The 23,332-nt window shown below is 49.6% G+C and overlaps 1 protein-coding gene across 5 annotated transcripts in view; it reads right to left on the bottom strand.

Moving 5' to 3' along the window:
• The window catches only part of RYR1 (ryanodine receptor 1), a 125,450-nt gene that overhangs the window by 97,689 nt on the left and 4,429 nt on the right, over positions 1 to 23,332 (bottom strand). For 4 of the 5 annotated variants that reach the window (XM_081962069.1, XM_081962067.1, XM_081962068.1 and 1 more), the window contains exons 2-15: positions 19,654 to 19,773; positions 18,211 to 18,315; positions 11,111 to 11,185; positions 10,200 to 10,278; positions 8,523 to 8,635; positions 7,909 to 8,002; positions 7,584 to 7,680; positions 6,920 to 6,994; positions 6,155 to 6,311; positions 4,940 to 5,104; positions 3,503 to 3,624; positions 3,218 to 3,404; positions 1,722 to 1,857; positions 520 to 615 (exon numbers count right to left, since the gene is read on the bottom strand). In XM_081962069.1, coding sequence (XP_081818195.1) covers positions 520 to 615; positions 1,722 to 1,857; positions 3,218 to 3,404; positions 3,503 to 3,624; positions 4,940 to 5,104; positions 6,155 to 6,311; positions 6,920 to 6,994; positions 7,584 to 7,680; positions 7,909 to 8,002; positions 8,523 to 8,635; positions 10,200 to 10,278; positions 11,111 to 11,185; positions 18,211 to 18,315; positions 19,654 to 19,773 — 1,621 coding nt within the window. Of the gene's footprint in view, positions 1 to 519; positions 616 to 1,721; positions 1,858 to 3,217; positions 3,405 to 3,502; positions 3,625 to 4,939; positions 5,105 to 6,154; positions 6,312 to 6,919; positions 6,995 to 7,583; positions 7,681 to 7,908; positions 8,003 to 8,522; positions 8,636 to 10,199; positions 10,279 to 11,110; positions 11,186 to 18,210; positions 18,316 to 19,653; positions 19,774 to 21,871; positions 21,889 to 23,332 lie in introns of those variants that run through there. The other variant, XM_081962070.1, reaches the window with a different exon arrangement.

Below are 23,332 nucleotides of genomic sequence, written 5' to 3' on the forward strand. Positions count from 1 at the left end.
GATCACGTGGCCATGGGAATGTTCCAACGGTCGCAAATGTGAAACATGGCCACAAGTCCCTTTTTTTCAGAGTGTTTGTAACTTCAAAGGGTCACTAAACAAATAGTTGTAACTGAGGGACTACCTGGCATCCCACTGAGATCCTTATCCTGACAAAGTGATCTGTTTTGCAGGAACAGCAGACCTAGTGGTTTCAGGGAGACGATGAAGTGGCCCAGCTCCCTTACTGCCTGGGGCAACAGCAATAGCCCTTAGACTTATATCCCGCTTCACACGGCTTTCCAGCCCTCTCTAAGCGGTTTACAGAGTCAGCATATTTCCCCCCCCCCCCCAACAATCTGGGTCCTCATTTGACCCATATCGGAAGGATGGAAAGCTGAGTCAACCTTTGAGCCAGTCGGCATCGAACTGCTGGCAGTGGGCAGAGTTACCCTGCAATCCTGCATTCTCACCACTGCGCCACCCACCCCCCGGCTCTTGAATTTGAAATTCAAACTTGCAATTCCCCCCTCTACTCACCAGAGGACGCCTCCAGTCGGTCCAGTTTGCTGACCAGCCAGTCCAGATTATTGGAAAAGAGGGCACAGTTGGAACGGTTCCCACGGATCAGCGAGGCTGCGTAGCAGGAAGGCAAGATGGGGGTTAGGCCCTGGGTTCATCCCCACGACAAAATGTTAAGTCATTTCCCTGTCATTTAGCTTATCCTCCAAAGTACCAGCACTGTGTATCTTCACCTTCCCAGAATTCCCCAGTCAGTGTGAGGTAGGGAGTGGTCGATTGTCGCCCCAGCACTGAAGATGTTACCTAGTTGGGTCATGCAACGTCTGCAAGCAAACGCCTCCAAGCTCAGAGATCACCAAGGATCCTACAGTCCTCCTCCTCCTCCCCTCCCCCCCAAACAAACCCCACTCCCTTCTAGGACTGATGATGTTACCTAGTCGGGTCATGAAACGTCTGCAAGAAAACCACTAAGCTCCGAGAACACCAAGGACCCCGCAGTCCTCTTCCTCCTCCTCCTCTTCCTCCCCTTCATCATTCTCCTCCTCCCCTCCTCTTCCCCACAACCCCTATCTCTTCTAGCACTGATGATGTTACCGAGTTGGGTCATGAAACGTCTGCAAGAAAACCACTAAGCTCCGAGAGCACCAAGGACCCCGCAGTCCTCTTCCTCCTCCTCCTCTTCCTCCCCTTCATCATTCTCCTCCTCCCCTCCTCTTCCCCACAACCCCTATCTCTTCTAGCACTGATGATGTTACCGAGTTGGGTCATGAAACGTCTGCAAGAAAACCACTAAGCTCCGAGAGCACCAAGGACCCCACAGTCCTCCTCCCTCCCCCCCACCAAACACCACTCTCTTTTAGCACTGATGATGTTACCTAGTTGGGTCATGAAACGTCTCCAAGAAAACCACCGAGCTCATAGAGTACCAAGGACTCCATGACACCAGCCTGCTTTCTGCACCCACAACCACCATTTTTTCCCCAAGCTTAAGCACCCAGCGGACCCCTCCTCCCGGAGATCTCACAAAGCTAACGCCAGAGGGGGCAGGGGGGGGGGAGTGGCTTTGTCAAGCAAGCAAGTAAACCCAAAGTGGTTTGCAGGTCCCTCCTCCTCCCCCCCCCCACTCAGAGATTCCAACAAACTCCAGGATGGTGTTTCTGTTCAAAACACCATCGCCGGTCACCCAAATAGTCTGGGATCCCGTTCACGACTCCACCCACCCAAGAGTTCGTAGAGCAAGTTCACAATCTCCTTCCACGACTCGGCCGCGTCCTCTCCGGCGAATTCAGCAAAGTGTGCGGCCGTGCTGTAGACGTTGAGACGGTCGATGCAGTTCAGGACGAGAGTGATCATGCCCTGGAAAACAGGAGAGACACCCCACCCCCCCTTTAAGACCCTCTCTGACCCACCTGCCTTAATTTCACGTTTGAAAGGCAGCGAAGGACCGGACGTGACAAGGTGGTATTCCTTTAAGCCAGGGGTGTCCAAACTTGGGAACTTTAAGACTTGTGGACTTCAACTCCCAGAATTCCCCAGCCAGGCTGGCTGGGGAATTCTGGGAGTTGAAGTCCACAAGTCTTAAAGTTCCCAAGTTTGGACACCCCTGCTTTAAGCAATAAAAGGCACAGCCTGGCTGGGTTTGCGCCCAGGGGATAATTTTGAAAAGGAGAAGAAAGAGAGCTTGGGATGCTGGTAGGGAAGCCACGAGTCAGCCAATCAATCAGAATAGAGCTGGAAGGGACCTTGGAGGTCTTCTAGCCCAACCCACCGCTCGAGCAGGAGATCCTATACCGTTTCAGACAACTGGCAAGTCCAGTCTCTTCTTAAAAACCTCCAGGGATGAAGCACCCACAACTTCTGGTGGCAAGCAGTCCCACAGGTTAATTGCCCTCGCTGTTAGGTTTCTCCTTCATTCCAGGTTGCTTCTCTCCTCGGTTAGTTTCCATCCATTGTCCTGGCCTCTGGTGCTTTGCAGAATGAGTTGACCCCCTCCTCTCTAGGGCAGCCTCTCAAATACTGGCATCGTACCATCGTATCACCCCTAGTCCTTCTTTTCTCTACACTAGCCTGAATCCTACGTAGTGGCTTATGAATATGTGGTTTATATAGAGTGGTTCATAGTGGTGTAGAGCTGAGGTGGCGCAGTGGTTAGAGTGAAGAACTGCAGGCTACTTCAGCTGACTGCTAGCTGCAGTTCGGCAGTTCGAATCTCAATTGGCTCACGGTTAACTCAGCCTTCCGTCCTTCCGAGGTGGGTCAAATGAGGACCCTGATTGTTGGGGGGCAAGAAGGCTGACTCTGTAAACCATTTAGAGAGGGCGGTAAAGCACTGTAAAGCGGTATATAAAGTCTAAGAGCTATTTCTCTCCTTTTCTCCTTCCTTCCTTCCCTCACGCCCTTCCTTCCTTCCTTCTTTTCCTCTCTTCCATGGTGCATGGTGGTAAGAATGCACCATTGCAGGCTAACTCTGCCAACTGCCTGTAGTTCGATCCTGATCAGCTCAAGATTGACTCAGCCGTCCATCCCTCCGTCCTTCCGAGGTGGGTCAAATGAGGGCCCAGATTGTTGGGGGGCAAGAGGCTGACTCTGTAAACCGCTTAGAGAGGGCTGTAAAAGCACTGTGAAGTGGTATATAAGTCTAAGGGCTATTGCGATTGCTACTATAGGATGCCCAACCCGCTTTCTGGTCCCCCTGAGGTCAGTATGACTTGCTTACCTCCTCCTGGAAGAGATTCTGCCGATTCTTTAGGGAACGGAGCTTGGTCTGCTTCTCTTCGTGCTGGAGCTCTTCCTCCGGGTGCTGAAAGTAGTTGATGAGATCCTGCAAACTGAGGATCATCCCTTCGATGGGAAGACTCACCAGAGTGCCGGACTTGGCCTTCCCCAGCAGGGAGTCCAGGCCTCTGCGGGACCGAAAAAGCAGAAGTTAAGAGACTAACGACAGCTCCCGAGAAGCTAGTCCCTGGTGATCCCAGGGAAAAAGGACCCGCGCCAGGCTTACTTGATGAACTGGTTATAAAGCCCCGAAGTGCTGTAGATCATCCGGGCAGCTTGGGACTGCTCTTGCTGGCAGCGGGTGAGCGAGAGGGCATCGTCCATGTGCCCTTCCTGATGCAGGATGGCCTGTGGATGCGCAGAGATGCGATAAGAAAAGCTCGTGGCATCCTAAGCCCCGAAGGCACCTTGGGTTGGGCCTCTTCTAGTCCAGGGGTCCCCAATCCCTGGGCTCTGGCCCACTACCGGGTCTTGAGCCGTTCGGAACCGAGGTGCAGAAGTGACAGGCGAGTGTCCACCCACATCCCCAGTGGTGTGAGCAGCAGCCAAGCGTTTCTGCAAGTGGTCGAGCGCATGGGCCTGTGGCAGAAGCCCCAACGGGCTTCCATGGTGAAAGGATTTGCCCGCAACTTCACCATTTACCTGGGGGATGCGTAGTTGGGAGGGGGTGGGGTCCTTTCATGTCCCTGTGAAGGGGTGCCCATTTATCTACTCGTGATCGCCTGCTTTCGAACTGTTGGGTTGGCAGGAGCTCGAGCAAGGGACGGGAGCTCATCCCATCCGGTGGCAGCAACGGATCTCAAACACGAGCCTGCTGATCATCAGCCCAGCATTTTAACCCCCTGTGCCTGTTCTGACCCAACTCCCCAAACACGACAAACCCTCTGAAGTTAAATCAATGATTCCGTTGATTTAACTACAGGTCTCTCTCTCTCCCACACACAGCAAGCCAACAAGCCTGTCCAGCAGGGAGATGAATAATTGCCTGCCACACTTATTCATCTCCACCCCCTGCCTTTTATCCCCAGAGCTAGCAGAACTGGCTCTTCCGTTCCAAGGGCCGGCCCATAGATTTCCACTGCTCTCCTCTCCGCTGCCTTCTGTGCATCTGCGCATCAGGCACTGGACCCAGCTGTTCCTCCTCTTCCTCATCAGCCACCTCCAGGCCTGGGGGCTGTTGACTCTCCATCTAAGGGCTGACGGACGGCCCAGACTCCGCCTCTTTCTCTCTCTCTCTCTCTGCCAGCTCCATTTCCTCTTCCCCTTCGGAGCTCTCAGGTTGCCTTGATGCTGACCCTGATTCCCACGCCTCCTCCTCTTCCTCTGTTTTAGTTACCGGCGGCCGACAGGCCACAACACATATGCTTGCCTGCGATTCACACAGAACCATCCCCTCTCCCTCCCTGCCGGTCCGCAAAGCTGAAAAGATGGGGGAACTGTGGTCTAGCTGAAAAGATGGGGGAACTGTGTTCTAGTCCAACCCACTGCAAAAGGGCAGGAGCCCTTATATTCAGTGACTCAGGCAGCTGGGAGTCTCGCAACAGAGATCCAGCAGTCCAGTGCTGGATTCTAGGCCAGGAGCATCTTGCTTTTTATGTGGTCCAGGCTGGGTGGCATAGAAATTTAATAAATAAATAAATAAACTGCACCACCCACGACTTACCCTTCTCTTGAGCAAACCCAGGCGCATCGCCTTGGCGTCGGCAGCTGCGTAGGTCACCCAGAGGCTACTGTCCACGTGTTGCACGAAGCACATGGACTCTCCGTATTTGATGTCCGGGGCGCCCATGCCTTCCACGTCTCGTTTTGGGGCCACGTCCAGCTTTTCCTGAAAGAGAGGAAAGAGAAGGAGATATCAGGCACGAAAGACCAGATCCACATGGGAAGATCCAAAGGAACGGGATTATTGCAGCAGGCTTGGGAGGGGAGCACCTCATTGGGGAATGTGATTTATGACACAGACTGAAGGGAGGGAAGGAACCGGGGTAAAGTTCAGATATAACTCAAACAAAGCTTAGGTCTGACTGTCAGGTTTCCTAAAAATGCCCTAATTGATTCATGAGCATCGAGCCAAGTTTCAATGCAAAACTAGCCATTTATTAGGAGCATTATAGGCAAGATCTTTTCGCAGTTAGACCTAAGCTTTGTTTGAGTTATAGCTGAACTTTACCCCTCTTCCTCCCCTCCCCTCAGTCTGTGTCATAAATCACATTCCCAAATGAGGTGCACCCTTCCCAAGTCTGCTGTAGTAATCTGAGATCCGACTTCGCTCCCCGCTTCTCTTACTATGGCAACGTTAGGAGTTGACACTAAGGTTAGCACCTGCTTGTAGTTAAATAAGGGTCAGTGGAGTTCAAGGGAGGTACATTTGCGACTATCTAGGGATTCTAGGCTGGTCCCTCTTTTAACGCTGCCTCCAGATTTTGGCTGACCATCTCAACCTGCTGAGTCTCCAGACACCGGTACCTGGCCTTGCTCTCCCACAGGTCTTCCCTCTGCTTGGAAAGCCTATGCTCCTGGTCCTCAGTGAGGTGCTTCTGCTGAGCCTCCTTCTCAGTCAGATCCAATTTGAACTGAGCTGTTTTGCCAACTCTTTCTCCTGGTGGCTGCTTAGCTCCAACAACGGCTTCCTATTGAGGCCACATCCATCCAGACACACGACCACCTAGCCACGCCCATTAGCTGGTCATTAGGCAGATCATATTAGTGGTCCGCGGGATTTAAAATTATGAATTTAGTGGTCCCTGGGGTCCGAAAGGTGGGTGACCCCTGTTTTAGGGCACTTTCAATCTCTCTAAGAGAACTGTGCTCCAGATGTTCACACTTTTTTGAAGCCCCTTCTGGGCAGCATCAGGCCCTAACGTAAGGGCCCTCTCACCTTCGAAACCCGGAAGCAGAACGCGGTTGCTTTGGTGTTGGCCTTCTCAGCGTCCACCACAACCAGCCCCTTCTCCTCAGTCAGGGCCAAGTAGCGTCCCGTGGTGACGTGACGGACACGAAACGGTTGACCCCACTTCATGTGGCTGCCGCTCCAGCTGTTGGGACAGAAGGTTTAACGATAGGGAAGGCACCGTTCAGTTTAGTTTGGGATGAAGATGGCCAGTTGATTACTTAGCACGTCACGGTAGACCAAACAAAGATGGCGTCCAAAGATGGAAATATTCTCTTCTAAAGATGGTTGATCCCATAAACCAGGGCCCTCAGGCCGGATGTGGCCCACAATGTGGTTGGATTCAGCTCGCGGGGCCGACCCAGTCTGATTACGTCGCTTCGGCCCACTCTTATCCAATGTGATGAGGAAACATGCAGCAGTTTAGGGAGTGGCATCAAGCTGGCCACCCCCACCTAGCTGGCCACGCCCACTCAGTCGGCAACACCCAGTGAGTGGCGTCAAGATGGTCACACCCACCTAATCGGCCAGCCCCCACCCTCCCTGAGGTCAAACACAGCCCTGATGTGGCCCTCAATGAAATTGATTTTGACACCCCTGCCATAAGCCATAGATAAGTGGTGATTTAGTGCAACAGGAATACAGACCAGCTATCCTCAAGTGAACCCCAGCTTGGCGTGGGAAGCTTCCCAGAAGAAAGGCCCAAGGGAAGGGAAAAGATGAAGACCAAAAGCATGGAGAAAACCAACCTACCTGATGCGCAGAGGCTCCAGGCGCCAGAGGGATCGAGCCTGGGAACAGACAGGGCCTCCTTCATAGTTCACCACCCTGCAGAAGAAAGTGTAAAACGAGGGAAGGACTTAGCTAACAGATCCTTAAGTAGGATTCAGTGGCCAAATTCCCACTTTAGGCGACGTTTTCAAGGACCTGTTTATGGCAGGTGGTCTCCAAACGTGGGCCCTTTAAGACTTGTGGACTGCAACTCCCAGAATTCCTCAGCCAGGCCCAGTCCACAAATTTGGATACTCTTGATTTATGGCTTCACGCAACATCTGGATCCAGCCAATATGGCTTGCAAATGTGGTCGACTAAGCACTCACACACCACAACTTGCTTCCAGAAGTTATAGGAGCTCCAAAAGTGGACGTTTTTAAGAAGCGACGGACAGCCATGTATCTCAAATGCTAGAGGGTCTCCTTCCTGAACAGCGGCTTAGACTAGGACAGGGGTGTCCAACCTTGGCAACTTTAAGACTTGTGGATTTCAGCTCCCAGAGTTCCTCAGCCAGTCCACAAGTCTTAAAGTTGCCAAGGTTGGAGGCCCCTGGACTAGAAGACCTCCAAGGTCCCTTCCAACTCTGTTATTCTGTTCTGTTAAGGCCTGCCTATCCATCTCTGGCTCGACTCAAGAAACCCACCTGCGTTGCTCTTCATTCTGGTCCGTGGTGGAGATGGTGAGGCATTCGTCCATGTGGCCGTGGAAGAGGCGCATGACATGGCCACCAGTCACACACCCTTGGGGGCAGAGAGAGAGAGAAAGAGGAGACGGCAGAGTGAGTCAACAACCATCTCCAGATCCTGAGATGGCAACAAGACGGAATTAAGGGTCAACCCAACGGACATCCCAATGCACAGACTCGCTTCTGCCACCTTTGTTGAATGCCTCCACCACATGATCTGAAATCTTTGAAGGCGAAAGAAACTCTATCACAACCACACACACAAAAAAAAAACAACACGCACCTTCCTCGCAGCCAGAACTGATAGGATTCATGTTCCAAAGAGTTTGCATGAAGGAGGCATCGGCCTGAAGTTCTCCACTGGCGGTGGACAAGTGCTGGAGAAGATAAAGACCCCCACCATGTCAACGGTCAGGCCAGAAGGAAAGAGCGGGGGGGGGGGCAGGGGAGTGGGAGTGATGGACTGTTTCCCAGAGCAAGGTTCAATTGAAGTAAAGCAACCACAACATGTGGTAGTCTTTCATTGTGGTTAAGAAGCTGGCCTGGAAACCAGGACTCTGTGACTTCTAGTCCTGCCTGCAAGCTGGCTGGGTGACTTTGGGCCAATCACTAGGTGACAGTGAGTTCTAGTCCCACCTTAGGCATGAAAGCTAGCTGGGTGACTTTGGGCCAATCATCAGGAGACTCGGAGTTCTAGTCCCACCTTAAACAACTAGGTGACTTTCGGCCAATCACTAGGAGACAGTGAATTCTAGTCTTGCCTTAGGCATGAAAGCTGATTGGATGACTTTGGTCCAATCGCTTGCTCTCTTTCTCTTGGCCCAACCCATGTCAGAGGGTTGTTACTGTGAGGAAAACAAGAGCCTCGAAGGCACCACCACTATTTTGGACACGCACCAGATACCGCTCGGAGGAGACGCTGACGAGGATGAGGTCGTCCCCCACGCGCACCTTCTCCCCCTCCGACCGCTGCTTCGAGGCAGGGTGGATGGTCCACCAGCACGCTTCCCCTGCGGATGGGAGAAGGGAGAATCGTGGGCAGCTACCCAAATGCCCGCTGAGAAGCCAAGCACGTTTTCTGCACAGCCATGCAGCATTCCTTCCCCGGGTCGACCTGGCGGGGGGCGCTGGGTGTTGTTGGCCAGCCTTTCAGAGGAGAAAGATGGCAGCCAACGCCGTGGGCGGTTTCGGAAGGCGAGGAGGTCCCTGTCTGTTTGTTAGTTCCATCATGCTTTGGCATCCCACGCAGCTGCTAACTCCTTGTGCAATGCAGAAGGAAAGTAAACCATGCAAATTATGCAAAAATATGCAAATTATGCATGGAGGGAGGCCTCGGTATGGAATGAAATTTCTATCATCCAGCTCTGCTCGGCTGGAGAACTCATGCAGACCACAAAACTTCGCTTCTACGTAGCACCCAGTTTCAGTTACAGGTTGTCTTCATCTTACGACCGCAATAGGGACCAGAATTTCTGTCGCCAAGCAAGATGGTTGCTAAGTGAGCCATGCCCAGTTTTTGCCACGGGTTTTAAGCGAATCGTTGCACTTGAGTGAATCACAGAGACGTTAACGAGAATCCAGCTCTGCTTATCTGTCACAAACGGAGGGTCGCATAGCCCCCAGGAGGCTACAAGTGTAATTAAGTACAGACAAGTCCTCGACTTACGACCACAATTGAGCCCAGAATGTATGTGGCTAAGCGAGAAAGATGCTAAGTGAGGTTTTTTGTCCCATTTTACGGCTTTTCTTGCCACATTGGTTAAGCAAATCGCTGCAGTTGTTAAATTAGTCACCCGGTCGTTAAGTGAATCTCGCTTCCCCCGTTGACTTTCCTGGTCAGAAAGTCGTGAAATTGGTCACATGACCCCGGGACACTGCAACTGTCATAAATATGAATCACTTGCCAAGCATCCAAACATAAATCACGCGCTGCAACGGTCATAAGGGTGAAACATGGTCGTAAGTCACTTTTTTCGGTGCCATTGCCACTTTGAAACGGTCTCACTAAATGAACTGTTGTAAGCCGAGGACTGGCTGTGCATGCTGGTAGCCCTCTGCCTGAATTTTGGTCCCGTGGGGATGCAGCAATGGCCGTTAAGAGTGAAGACAAGCTGTAAGTCACTGCTCCCCAGTGCTGTCATAACCTTAACAGTTCACTAAACGGATGCTTGCACGTCAAGGAACTATCTGTACCTGGGTAGGTGGCTAATGAGGACGATAAGAAAATGAGAACAAGAACAACAATGCATAAATTGTACACTGCCCAGAGCATCAGTAAAGTATAAGACGTATAAATAAATATTAATAAATACATAAAAACCTAACCCAAAATGCATTTACTTTAAGCTGCTTAAAATCCTTTGTTGAGGGGACCCAGAAAAATTGGAATGGACCCATCTAGAGTCCGATAGGTAAAATTCTTCCACCCCGTCCCTTCAAACCATCCCGTACAATCCCAGAACCGTGGGGCTGTAAGGGACCTCAAAGGTCATCCAGTCAAACCCTCTGCATCCTGCAAGAAAACCCATCAGGCCGCCCCGATTGTTCCCCGGAGAGCTCAGCCACGTCACATACCTGAAGCATCTTCCTGAAGGCCCACGTCAAAGGCAAGTTTATCCGTCAAGGAACGTGAGGTGGTCAAGCAGCTTAAATACTAAACGTTGGGAAGAAGAAAGGTTCTGCATAAGCCAGGATCCCTGGCTTGCATATAAGCCAGGATTCCTGACTTATCTCAAACACAAAAATCACAAATACACAAAAAGCTAGTCTAGACCAGGAGTGTCAAATCTTACTTGACTTGGTGGATTTCATTTCCCCGTGTGGGGAGTTTGTTGATGCAATATATGTTTTTAGACGAAGAAATCTGTTATTGAGATTGTTCTGGTAATGTAGTATAGAGTTTAGACTGCCTTTAAATCAGGGGTGTCCAAACTTAGCAACTTTAAGACTTGTGGACTTCAACTCCCAGAATTCCCCAGCCAGCTGGCTGGGGAATTCTGGGAGTTGAAGTCCACAAGTCTTAAAGTTGCCAAGTTTGGACGCCCCTGCTTTAAATCAACCGAGGACCAGCCACAGGTTGGCGGCAGAAGCGTCTGAGAAGACATGTTTGAACACAGAAGGCAAGGAACAGCCAGCACCGCCCAACCCCAGATGACCTCAGTGTCTTTACTTAGAACTTTCGACTTGGCCTCCAGAACCATCTCCCAGCCTTTTCAAACCTTGACTTGGCGGAGAACTACGCCCCAGCTCTTCAAAGCTCCCCTTTGAGATTCCTTGCAATTTTTACACCCGCCTTGGTAGAGAACAGATGACTCAAGAGTTTGAAAATAAACCTGCTTGGCTTTGACCCAAAATGGCCCTGGTTGTCACCGCGTGACAGCACCGCTCCGCTGGGCTTGCGTAGAAGCAGTGCTGAAGGTCCCCCCAGCCCTCCCCTGTCCCCATGTCGGAATCGACAGCTTCTTTGCATTCCATTGCCCCCTTACCATGCCGCTGTGGGAATGCCGGAGAAGAATAGCGTGTCCGTACAGCAGAGTCCGATGTCCGCCTCCTTGTGAGGACTGGAGGATGTCAAGGCAAAAGATAAATCCAAATCACACAAGGCATTTGACGGCCTTACCTGTGGAATGTTCAACCTGGAGCTCACTCAAATCCATGCACCCGTCCCCACGACAACTATCGCCAGCTTTCGGCTTCTACGTGACTGCCAAGATCCTAGACCTCGTGGCTGACCATACCAGGAGGCGAAGGCGGGCAGAGGTAAGATGGAAACCTACTAACCAAAAGTGAAGATGGCCACCATCTCTTAAGTCAAACTTGACCCTTGGTTAGTTCATGGGTCCCCATGCAGTCCTCTTAGCAACAATACAGTTTTCCATTGTTGTTGTTTTTGAGATCTTGCTGATCTCCCATCCACGGGACTCACCAGATCTGACCCTGCTTAGCTTTCTGACATCAGCCGAGATCGAACCGACGGTGTAATTTCCTCAACTCAACACCTTAGGGGAGGGGTGGGCAATTAATTTTCGCCAGGAGACACCTGTGAAACTGGGACCATTATGGAAGGCAGAACCAACAGGGTCCCTGCTGTTGCCGCCACTCCCATGGGCAGGACAGGGCCAGCCAAAGGGCCGGCTGCGGCCCTCGGACCGTAGAGTGCCCAGGTCTATGTTACGGTGTAGTAAAGAGCACAATGACTTATATTTGACTCGGACAGACCTACTACACTTCTCAGGAGTCAGGAAAGCAGGTGTTAAAATTGTGGGATGACTTCAAGAATCAAAAGACACCCACCACCACCACCACCAGAAACGCTACCATTCAAGGTCAGCATGGAGTATGGCCAAGTTCTCCTCACCATCCAAGCTAGTCAACCCGACGATTGATTTCCCATGTGGCATGCATGGAAGCACAGGATTTGACCATTTCCATAAGAGACAGTCCCGGGAAGTTATCTCCACATGAGATACCCCCCACATAACGCCGTAGGTCTTCCATCTCCCGGAAGAGAGTCTCTGGAGCAACTAAGCATTCGATGCCAAATGGACTTGGGAGTTGCAACTCAAACACAACAGCCAAAAGCCCATTTACACCCAAGTCAAAGGGGGCAGAGATGCTTAGTTGGGGGGAAGGGCTAGAGACTACTTGGCTCTTTGCACCACTGTGCAGCTACGTTGGGCCAGACCAGTTGCAAATCCTTCCCCTCCGCTAAAATTTCAGCCAAGACTTTGTATGTCCTCCTATGTATGTTGATGCAGCAGTTGCAATCCAGTTCCAAGACAAAAATCTGACTTGTCTTGATCTTGATTTTGCAGGGATCAGGAACAATATACAGGGAGTCCTCGACTTACAACTGTTCATCTAGTGACCTTTCAAAGTGACCACGGCACTGAAAAAAGGGAAATCATGACCGTTGTTCACACATTACGACCGTTGCAGCATCCCCAGGGTCACAGGCCTTGCATTCGGATGCTTGACCACTGACTCACATTTATGACCGTTGCAGTGTCCCGGGGAGGGAGGGGTCACATGATCCCCTTTTGCGACCTTCTGACCAGCAAAGTCAACGGGGAAACCAGATTCGCTTAGTGACCGTGTGACTAATTTTAAGAACGGTGGGGATTCACTTAACAACGCTGGCGAGAAAAGTCGTAAAGTGGAGCAAATTCGCTTCACAAATTGCTCCCTTAGCAACATAAAGGTTGGGCTCGGTTGCAGTCATAAGTCAAGGACCCCGTATATATTCGCTATTACAATGAGCCATACCACTGCAGGGTTATGTGGTCAGAGGTTATAACACAACGTGACAATTATTTCAACTGATTTAGTGTCATGTTTCCAACCACAGGGGGCTTGTATCCATCTCTGCACTCCGGTGGGTCTAAAGAATCATTTAATGACAGAATGTCACGCGTCACTATACAATGCCTGTTATAACTGAGCAATTAATATGTTCCTGCTGTTTAAAACACGGTATGATGTGTTTGACCACTAGCGCAAGACAGGTTACAGTGGTGGAGAAGGCTCATACGCTATATTGCCAAACATATTCGCTCCCCCATCCAGATAACCAGAATCAGGCGTTCCGATCACTTCCATGGCCACAGGGGTATAAAATCAAGTCCCTAGGCAGGCAGGCTGTTGGTACAAACATTGGTGAAAGAAGGGGTCGCTCTCAGGACCTCAGTGAAGTCCAGCATGGAACTGTGATAGGATGCCACCTGGGCAACAAATCCAGTCGTGAAATTCCCTTGCTCCTAAATATTCCACAGTCAACTGTCAGCTGTGTTATAAGAACGTGGGAGTGTTTGGGAACGACAGCAACTCAGCCACGAAGTGGTAGGCCACGTAAACCCGTCCAACATCAGTGTGTGACCTCACAAATGCACTTCTGGAAGAATGGTCAAAAATTCCCATCAACACAATCCTGAACCTTGTGGAGAGCCTTCCCAGAAGAGGTGAAGCTGTTATAGCTGCCAAGGGTGGACCGACGTCATATTGAACCCTATGGGTTAGGAATGGGACGTCACTTATGGTAAGTTCATATGCGAGGAAAGGCAGGTGAGCGAATACTTTTGGCAATATAGTGTAAGTGCATGAGTTGCATTCTACCCAATATAATGCCATCTCAGTTAAAAGCTCAAATGTCTATGAAGATTTTCAGACATCTGGGTCACAGGTGCATCCCATCCTGGTGAAGCTTCCAAGATAGGAAGCAAAAAATCTTTTTCTTCTTCTTCCTCAAACAAAAAAAAAAATCAGCCAAGTTGCTTTTTTCAAAAATAAAAACCAATTTTGATTCCGTTCAAGTCAGAATTTTCTAAGGCTAAAATAAATTTCCTCTTTACATTATAGGAATAAAGATTGCCATCACTATTAATCAATCTATCTATCATCTATCTATCTATCTATCTATCTATCTATCTATCTATCTATCTATCTATCTATCTATCTATCTATCTATCTATCTATCTATCTATCTATCTATCTATCTATGGCGGTGTGTGTATGTTCCAGCATAACTCTGGAGCACCTTGAGCAATTTCAACCAAACCTAGTTCACAGATGACTTACTTTCTGGGGAAAAAAATGCTGTGGGGGTAAGATACCCCTAACACCCCTTGGGAGGGGGGTGTTCTGTTAAGATACAGCCTGTTGTGCCTTAAAATGGCTTCTACTGTACTGCCGTAAAATGGCTTCTACTGTACAGCGCAGTGGAGTCGCCATGGGAAATTATGTTTGGTCCGGACATTTTCCCCCTATAAATACCCAGGCAATGGTGGGTTATCAACTAGTAGTAAATAAGAATCCAAATTGAGAGTATCCTTCTTTTCCTAACTATTTTCCAGTAATAGGCGGGTATGATTTTGACTAATATTGTTTGCATTATCAACTAGTTCATAATAAAATACTATGGAATTATTGCTTGGGGAGATTTCCCCGACGTCTCAATCTCGTCTCCTTTACCACGTGCCTCAAAATGTGGACCTCACCCACCTTGGGAAGAATTCAACTTCTGCATCTTATACCTCGAGGGGCATACAATGAGTGACATCCTCAAAGGATGGATCTGTCTGAGTCGTGTCTGCACAAATGTGACCAGATCACTGACTCACTGCAGAAAATGTCCCCCCTCCCCTCCCCAAAAAAGTCAGCAGCTCCAAAGCACACTCAGGAACGTCTAATGATGTCATGTATTCTTGCAACCCTCAAACTCACATCACACGAGCATGGACCCAACTGCTATGTAGACTTCATAGTAGGCCATTAGGTCCGGATTATTGGGATAGAGGTGCCAACCCCAAGAGCTTTGAGTCCAGAGCAGCTGAAGTCCAAGACAAGCCTGCCATTGTTACTGCCGAATCCAAATTATCGCACGACAGGGATTTGTGTAACCTTCTCAAATGATCCAGAATAGGGCAGGATCCATAACCTCCTAGCTTAGCTATCTTGTCAACTGCTCTTTCTTCTAACAGCTCCCTCTGGGATGCCCCCCCCCCCCATTTTATCCCAATAAAACAGCAAGAAAACAGATATTCCCCTTTGGCAGGTTCAACATGGGTTGCTTGTCAACTGAGATTTCATGGACAATCTTCCCCAAAACTTGAACAGGGATCGAGGGATATGATGAGAGCCAAGATCATTCCCCTTAGAAAGGCTGTGACGAACCTTTCTGGAACCTCATCAAGTTGCTTCTGGGTTCAAGATTTTGGTAAGTAGTGTATTTTTCGGAGTATAAGACGCACCTTTTCCCCCTCAAAAAAGAGGCTGAAAATCTGGGTGCATCTTATACACTGAATATAGCATTTTTTGCCTCCCGAAACCCCACCCCTTCACCAAAATGGCCGTGCAGAGCCTTTAGGAGGCTTCCAGGGTGCTCCTGAGGGCTGTGAAGGGCAGAAATGAGCGAAAAATGGACCCCAATCTCCAGGAGCACCCTACAAGCTTCCTAAAGGCTATGCAGGCCCTTTTTTTGAAATAAATATGGGCCCGTTTACGCGAAAAACAGGCTGTTTTGGGGAGGTCTGCAGAGTGCAAAAACCTTTTTTTTTAATTCGCCTCTTCAAAATCTTGGTGCGTCTTATACTCCGGTGTGTCTTATACTCCGAAAAATACGGTAAATTGTGGCAGACCACATTCTGTCCCACGATAGAGAATTTTCCCTCCCAACCCTCCGTTGTCAAGTGCAAACCGTCATGTTTCTTTCGTCACGCTCCATTCTACACCCAACCCGTGAAGGATTTTCCAGAAGGAAAATGGGGTTCACTGACAGGAACCATGCAATGAAGTGAGAAGGGGACACAGGGAGAAATCTGGGAAACCACAACCATCAATGGGAAGGAAGATGGGTTGAAAAAGTGGAAGGAAGGAAGGAAGGAAGGAAGGAAGGAAGGAAGGAAGGAAGGAAGGAAGGAAGGAAGGAAGGAGTACGAGGAGGGAGAGAAAGATTATTGGAGGGAGGGGACGAGGGGATCCCACCTGATTTTCAACAAGGACGACCCCACTGCGAAGAACTGTGGGGCGGGCAAGCCAACTTCACAAACTGTCCTATTGCTCTACATTTTCATAGGAATCCCCAGCTGCTCCTAAGCTTTGTTCCTGCCTGTGGTCAGAATGGGACTGTTTGTGGGAAGCAAAACCAGGCCCGCTCCACATCCTTCCCCCTTTGTGAGAATGCTGATTCAGTTCTGGGAGATAGAATAGAACAGAATAGCAGAGTTGGAAGTGACCTTGGAGGTCTTCTAGTCCAACCCCCTGCCTAGGCAGGAAACCCTACACCACTTCAGACAAATGGCTATCCAACATCTTCTTAAAGACTTCCAGTGTTGGGGCATTCACAACTTCTGGAGGCAATTTCTGTTCCACGGATTCATTGTTCTAACTCTCAGGAAATTTCTCCTCAGTTCTAAGTTGCTTCTCTCCTTGATTAGTTTCCCCCCATTGCTTCTTGTTCTGCCCTCAGATGCTTTGGAGAATAGTTTGATTCCCTCTTCTTTGTGGCAGAACGCTGCTGTCCGTGCGAAGGGATCGTGCTCTGGAAAAGCCAAACTTCTGGGTCCTGGCACGCAGTCAGCTGGCTGGTGTGCATGCACAGATTGTTTTTTGACCCGCATGCGAAGGACAGCCAATCGTCGCCTGCACATGCATGCCAGAAACCCAGAAGACAAACAGGGAAAGTGCCGGGCGACCTGGCTTCACGTGCCACTTTGGGCCCCCGTGTCATAGGTTTGCCATCGCGGTTCTAGGTTAGCGCCCCACCATCCTACGGCAATCTGTCTTCTTGCAATCTGTCCCTTGTCTATGACGGGTTGCGCCTGAGGAGGTGGGAACCCCGAGGAGGAAAACAGGAAGTGGGAGGCACACAGCAAAACGGGACAGGGAGAAGAGAGGGAAACGGTTTAGAAGGAAGGGCATGAAGAGGAGGAGGAGGAGGAGGAGGAGGAGGAGGGATCACGGCAGCGGCTGGAGGTAGCACCTACCCACTTGTCCAAGTCAACACCCTACAGGGTCAGTCGGCAGATTTGAGAAGCCAAAGAAAAGAAGAGGGAGAGAAGGTGAACCATTGATGATTACTCAGACCAAGGGCCAACGGGCATCGCGGGATACCTGAGGCTCGCTGGGTGTCTCCCTTCACCCCTTAAAAGGACCCCACACACCCACACACACCTTCCATTCGTTCACCATTCCAGACCCCCATCCGGCTCAAAAGCGGGGACCGTACCCAGGACACGCTCCGCCTCTAGTGAGGACCATGGGATCAAACCAGGAAGGGATACCCACGGTCAGATCTTGGGTTTTCACCCATTGGAGTTTTAGACAGGGAAATATTTTTGCGTTCCACCAGCTGTTTGAGAAGTAAAAAATCAAACCGGGGAGGTGTCTCTTCTTTCAATACAGCTGTGGGATTTCTGCTGGTCAGGTAGCTTCCCATGACTTAGCACCGTTAAGAAATTAATAACGTTGCTTCCCCACTAAAGCCGTTTAGGTGAATGCTAGTTTTCCACAAGTAAGCTAGGTGCAATTAAATTTGAGAATGTGCACGGAGCTGCCAGGAGAAGGGCGCAGCTAAAGAACAGGGGTCGACTTGGGAGGAAGGCCACAGGTGGACAATGAATGGCCCCTCCCAGAGGGAATAAAAGAGGAGCGAAAGGGGAGTGGAGTTTGCAGGAGGCAATTAGTTTGCTTAATTGGTTCGTGACTCCTTGCAAAGGTTTTGCAGATATCAGCCTGGCAGCTCTCCAAGCCAGAGAAGGTCTGTGACTGTAAATCCTCCCTTGAAAGACTTTGCAGGATATGAATGATCAGAATTCACAGCAAATTAATAAAAGGGTTTTTTGAAGGGACAAGGTGTTTGCTTCATGCCCTTGGGAAGCCTCGGTCAGAACAATAGATTTAGTGACGGATGCATGAAAGAAAGGCTCAACTGCTCACCCTAGTAGGATCTCTCTTGTAGCTCTCTCTCTCTCTCTCTCACACACACACACACACGCATTCTCATCCCTGTCTTAAACTCAAGGAGGCCACGCCAAGAGCTACCCTTCTTACTCACTGCCCGCAAAGGAAGGAAACATTTTCCCCTTCTTACCTCGACACCGGCTTCTACGGTATTGGCCAGCATTTCCTGCAGGGCTCGTACGGACAAGGATTGCTCCAAACTGAAGCAACATATTGCCAGATCTGGAGGGACTTTCTACGTGGGGATAGAAAAGGAGATGTAGTTTCTATCGACTGGAGTTTGACAACCCACTTGCCCCCACAAACACCTGCGTTGCGACAAAACGTATACAATAAAACTTTTGCGTCAAGGTCCCAGGTTAGAGAGCAAGAGACCCCCCCTGAATTCTAATCCTGCCTTAGCTATGAAAGCCAGCTGGGTGACTTTAGGCCAGGGGTGTCCAAACTTGGGAACTTTAAGACTTGTGGACTTCAACTCCCAGAATTCCCCAGCCAGCTGGCTGGGGAATTCTGGGAGTTGAAGTCCACAAGTCTTAAAGTTCCCAAGTTTGGACACCCCTGCTTTAGGCCAATCACCAGGAGATGATGAGTTCTAGTTCCATTGTAGGCAACGAAAGCAGTTGGGTGACTGTAAACCAATCACCAGGGGATGGCGAGTTCTAGTCTTGCCTTAGGCAGAACAGCCAACTTTGGGCCAATCAGCAGTAGGTGGTGAATTCTAATCCCGCCTTATGAATGAAAGCTGGCTGGGTGACTTTGGGCCAATCACCAGGAGACAGTGAGTTCTAGCCCTGCCCTAGAAATGAAAGCTAGTTAGGTGACTTTGGGCCAATCACCGGGAGACGGTGAGTTCTAGTCCTGCCCTAGAAATGAAAGCTAGTTAGGTGACTTTGGGCCAATCACCGGGAGACGGTGAGTTCTAGTCCTGCCATAGGCATAAAAGCCGGCTGGGTGCCTTTGAGTTGATCCCTCCTTTTTAGCCCAACCTATCTCCCAGGGTTGTTGTGGAGAAAACAGGAGTGGGACGGAGTATGATGAATAAGTTCACCATACTTATAATTCATAAAGGCAGGATAAACATCTAATAAAGAAAAAAATGATAGAAAGTTAAAAGTTCCCCTTGCACTTATGTGCTAGTCGTCCCTGACTCTAGGGGGCGGTGCTCATCTCCGTTTCAAAGCCGAAGAGCCAGCGCTGTCCGAAGACGTCTCTGTGGTCAAGTGGCCAGAATGACTAAGCTCCAAAGACGCCCGGAACGCTGTTACCTTCCCACCAAAGGTGGTCCCTATTTTTTCTACTTCCATTATTTACATGCTTTCGAACTGCTAGGTTGGCAGAAACTGGGACAAGGAACGGGAGCTCACTCCGTTACATGGCGCTGGGGATTCAAACCACCAAACTGCCGACCTTCCTGATCGACAAACTCAAAGAAAGCCAACTTCTCCAGACCAATAGACTTCAATCCCTAATTCCCAGTTTGAAAGCAGGTGGCCGCAGGTCAGGGAGGGCAGGCTAAGCTGTTGTTCATGCACCTTTCCAGCCCCACACCTGTGCCGCCTGCCTCGGTACGCACCTGAGCATTAGAGGTAGGTTCCAGAAAACAGAGCCGGTTTCCAAAGCCTTCGGTAGCCAGACATAACTTCAGCTGTTCGTTGAAGACTATGGCGGAACACTGAAGGACAACCTCATCATCCTAAGGGAGGGGGGGAAATTGTAAAGAATTATACATATTTTAGGTCATTCCTATTGGAATTCCAGCAGGAATAGGAAACTGCGACTCTTCCAAACTATTTTTCAAACTTGGCAATCATGCTGGCTGGGAAATCCTTGGAGTTGCAGTCCACTCATCTTAAATTTCGAAGGTTGAGGAAACGCTGCCTCCCCCCTCCCCCACCCCCTGCATGTGGTCAACTTAAAACCCTAGAAAGACCACACCTGGAGTGTTGCAACCAATTTTGACCCCCATACCATAACAAAATATGTTGAGACTTTGGAAAAAGTTCAGAGAAGAGCAACCCACGAGAGACAAAATACTCAGATTCTCCTTTGTCTTTTATTTCTTTTGTAAGTCGGTCCACTTCAGCACTTTCTAAATTTTTTATATCACATTTTCTTCTGTTGATATATTTTTGTTTTTCCAATTTGGTGCGTATATGATTCCTGCTGCAGTTATTGCGTGTAGTATTAAGTAGTGAATTCCTCCCCCTCATAATTCCCTGTCATTATCCCTAATAGAAATAGTTCTGGTTTTAGTCCTATTGATTGATTGGGTGGCTATCTCTCCCAGCCAGTTTTCTATACTTCTCCAATATTTTTTTGCTGCTGCACAACTGGACTTTCAGAGGCGGAACAACTTCCTGTCAGCCCAGTTGCCAGATCTGGCATCCTTCATCAATCAAGGGCACCGTGGAGAAAATCTGCAGGGAATTAAAGACGGGGAGGCACATGGGCACCAGCCAAAGAGCTGAGATGCGCAACCAAGGATGGAGACCTTGCAACACAGCCGCGATGGGGAAGGTGACTCAGGAAGGAGCCAGGACAACGACATCAGCGTCCCGCTGACCTCCACCCCCTGGTGTAGGCGACGCAGGCTGAGAATCACCATCATCATATTTTAAGGATCCCATAATACCTTGCGAGGTGGAATGTAGGCGACTGATCAGAACTAGCAGAGTGATTTAATGGCCAGATGCCCTTCCTGTCACCAGTATGGAGTTTTGTTCAGCAGATATATTCTCACTGTGAGAACTCAGAGAAATACCTGTACCTAGAAACGAACTCACAGCCTCCCGATTGTGAGGCGAGAGCGCCACCTGTAGGCCACCACACCATTCTCGACGCGGGCCGAGGACAAGGATGGGAAATAAGGATAGTCCTCGACTTGCAACCATTCATTCAGTGACCGTTCAAGGTTACAACAGCACTGGGGGGAAAAATTGACCTCCAACCGTTTTTCATACTTATGACTGTTGCGGCATCCCCGCAGTCAAAATTTGAAAGCTGGCCACGGGCTCGTATTTATGACGGTCGCAATGTCCCTTTCGTGACCTTCTGACAGGTAAAGTCAGAACTGGGGGAAGCCAAATTCGTTTTACAACCCGGGGACTAACATAACAATGGCAGCAATTCACTCAACCACCGCGGCACGAACTGTCTCGCTTAAGAACAAACATTGCAGTCGTAAGCAAAGGACTACCTGTCCTTTTGTCACTGTCACCTTTTCACTTTTGGAAATACAAATACAATACCAGAGTTGGAAGGGACCTTGGAGGTCTTCTAGTCCAACCCCCTGCCTAGGCAGGAAACCCTATACCGTTTCAGACAAATGGCTACCCAGCATCTTCTTAAAGACTTCCAGTGTTGGGGCATTCACTACTTCTGGAGGCAACTTCTGTTCCACTGGTTAATTGTTCTAACTGTCAGGAAGTTTCTCCTCAGATCTAAGTTGCTTCTCTCCTTGATTAGTTTCCACCCATTGCTTCTTGTTCTACGCTCATTGTAAAGTGGTATTAACACTTCACCTGATCTTGATTCCATCCCTCTGTTGATGCAGCCTAGAACTGTGTTGGCTTTTTTGGCAGCTGCTGCACACGGCTGGCTCCTATTTCAATGGTTGTCCACTAGGACACCAAGATCCCTCTCACAGTTACGAGTGAGCAAGGTACCACCTATACTGTACCTGCCATTCTTTTTAAAAAAACATGCCCTGATATGCCGTTGGTCCCCCCCTCACCCCTCCGCCCCTCTTATTCCATCTGGCTGATCTTCAACCAAGCCGGCTCGTTGCCCACCTTGGCTTCAGCCCCTTGAGATCAGGTTCCTTGGCAGACTATTTTGGCTCTAGGAATGTGTCCCATCAGCTGCGGCTTCTGCAGAAAGACGGACGGCTGAGTTTAGGGTCTGTTAAACCCCCTCCCCCAGAGATGGGGAAGGGGCTCCAAGGGGCTCAGCCAAACTCCCGGCTGGGGAATTCTGGAAATTGAAGTCCGGGGCCCTTCAAAGTCTCCGAGGTTTTTGGAAACAAGAGTCCTCCACCCAACTCAGCCATTCTGGACACCCTTCAAACTCCCCAAATCTGTAACCGGAAACTTCAAACCAACCCATGAGAGACAAAATTTTAAAATTGAGTCCTTTGGGGAAAATAAAGCCCGTTTTGAGGATGGCTGTTATTTTTTTTGTGTTTTTTTTTCAGGAAAAAAAAAAGATGGAGAAAAAAACCCTGCGAAACAGAAAGATCCAGCTTTCTCCGTTTGAAGCCCCTCTTCCCAGCCCCCATGTCTCGCCCACCTTCGGTCCCCGTTCCCATGGGCCTGGGGTGGGGAAATGGGTATTTTTGGACTCTGCACCTGTTCCGAGGCATTGCTACCACCCTGGGTAAGCACATAGCTCAAGAGCCCGGCGGTAATTGCTGACATACGAACACACTCACAATCGGAGACATGCCTCCCCAGACCGCTCAAGAGTGACTTTGGGGCAAAACAGACCAGAGGGCACACTCACACCAAAGGTTTAGAGGGGAGACCTGTGCCCCCCAAATAAGCATGGAATAAAAAAAAACAGCTGTGCAAAAGAAGGACCACGTCGCCAGGATACTTAGCTGCACAATGTGGCATTTCCCCCCCCCTTTAAAAAAATACAGCTGTTGTGCAATTCATCACAGAGTTTAAATATTTCCAGAGTCTCCAAATCTCTTTTACTCATTTGGGGGGGTGGAGAACACCTTTCTGAGTGATTAACCGATGAGGACGATTGGATATAAGCAATCGAGAACCAGTACACTGCAGAAAAAACATAAATGGGAATAAACGTAAAACTCTAGAACTGAAATGTAAAGGGTACCCTAGGGGTCATCCAGTCCAACCCCCTGCTCAGTGCAGAATTGCCAGAGCTGGATTTTTCAGACTTGGCCAGGCTAAGATGTGTGGACTTCAACCCCCAGAAATCCCCAGCTAACATGGGAATTGAAGCATGGGAACTGAAGTTCACACAGCTTAAAGTATGGAAAACATTGTGCTAGAGCATCTCTCTCTCTCTCTCTCTCTAAGACCCCTGGCCTATATCGCAGGTTGGATCCAAACCAAACCTGTGCTCTGAGGGGAAGATTTAGGGGGTGGGGAAACGTGCCTCAGTTTCTCTTCCCGGGAACAACTTTCCCAACCTCATGGAGAAGGGCGCAAAGACACTGCAATTCTGCAGGCAGCAATGGTGAGGAGATGCTGGGATTGAAACCATGAAGCTGAGAAGCACAAGTA

The sequence above is a fragment of the Natrix helvetica genome (assembly GCF_964273705.1).
Source record: "Natrix helvetica genome assembly, chromosome: 9".
Lineage (NCBI taxonomy): Eukaryota > Metazoa > Chordata > Lepidosauria > Squamata > Natricidae > Natrix > Natrix helvetica.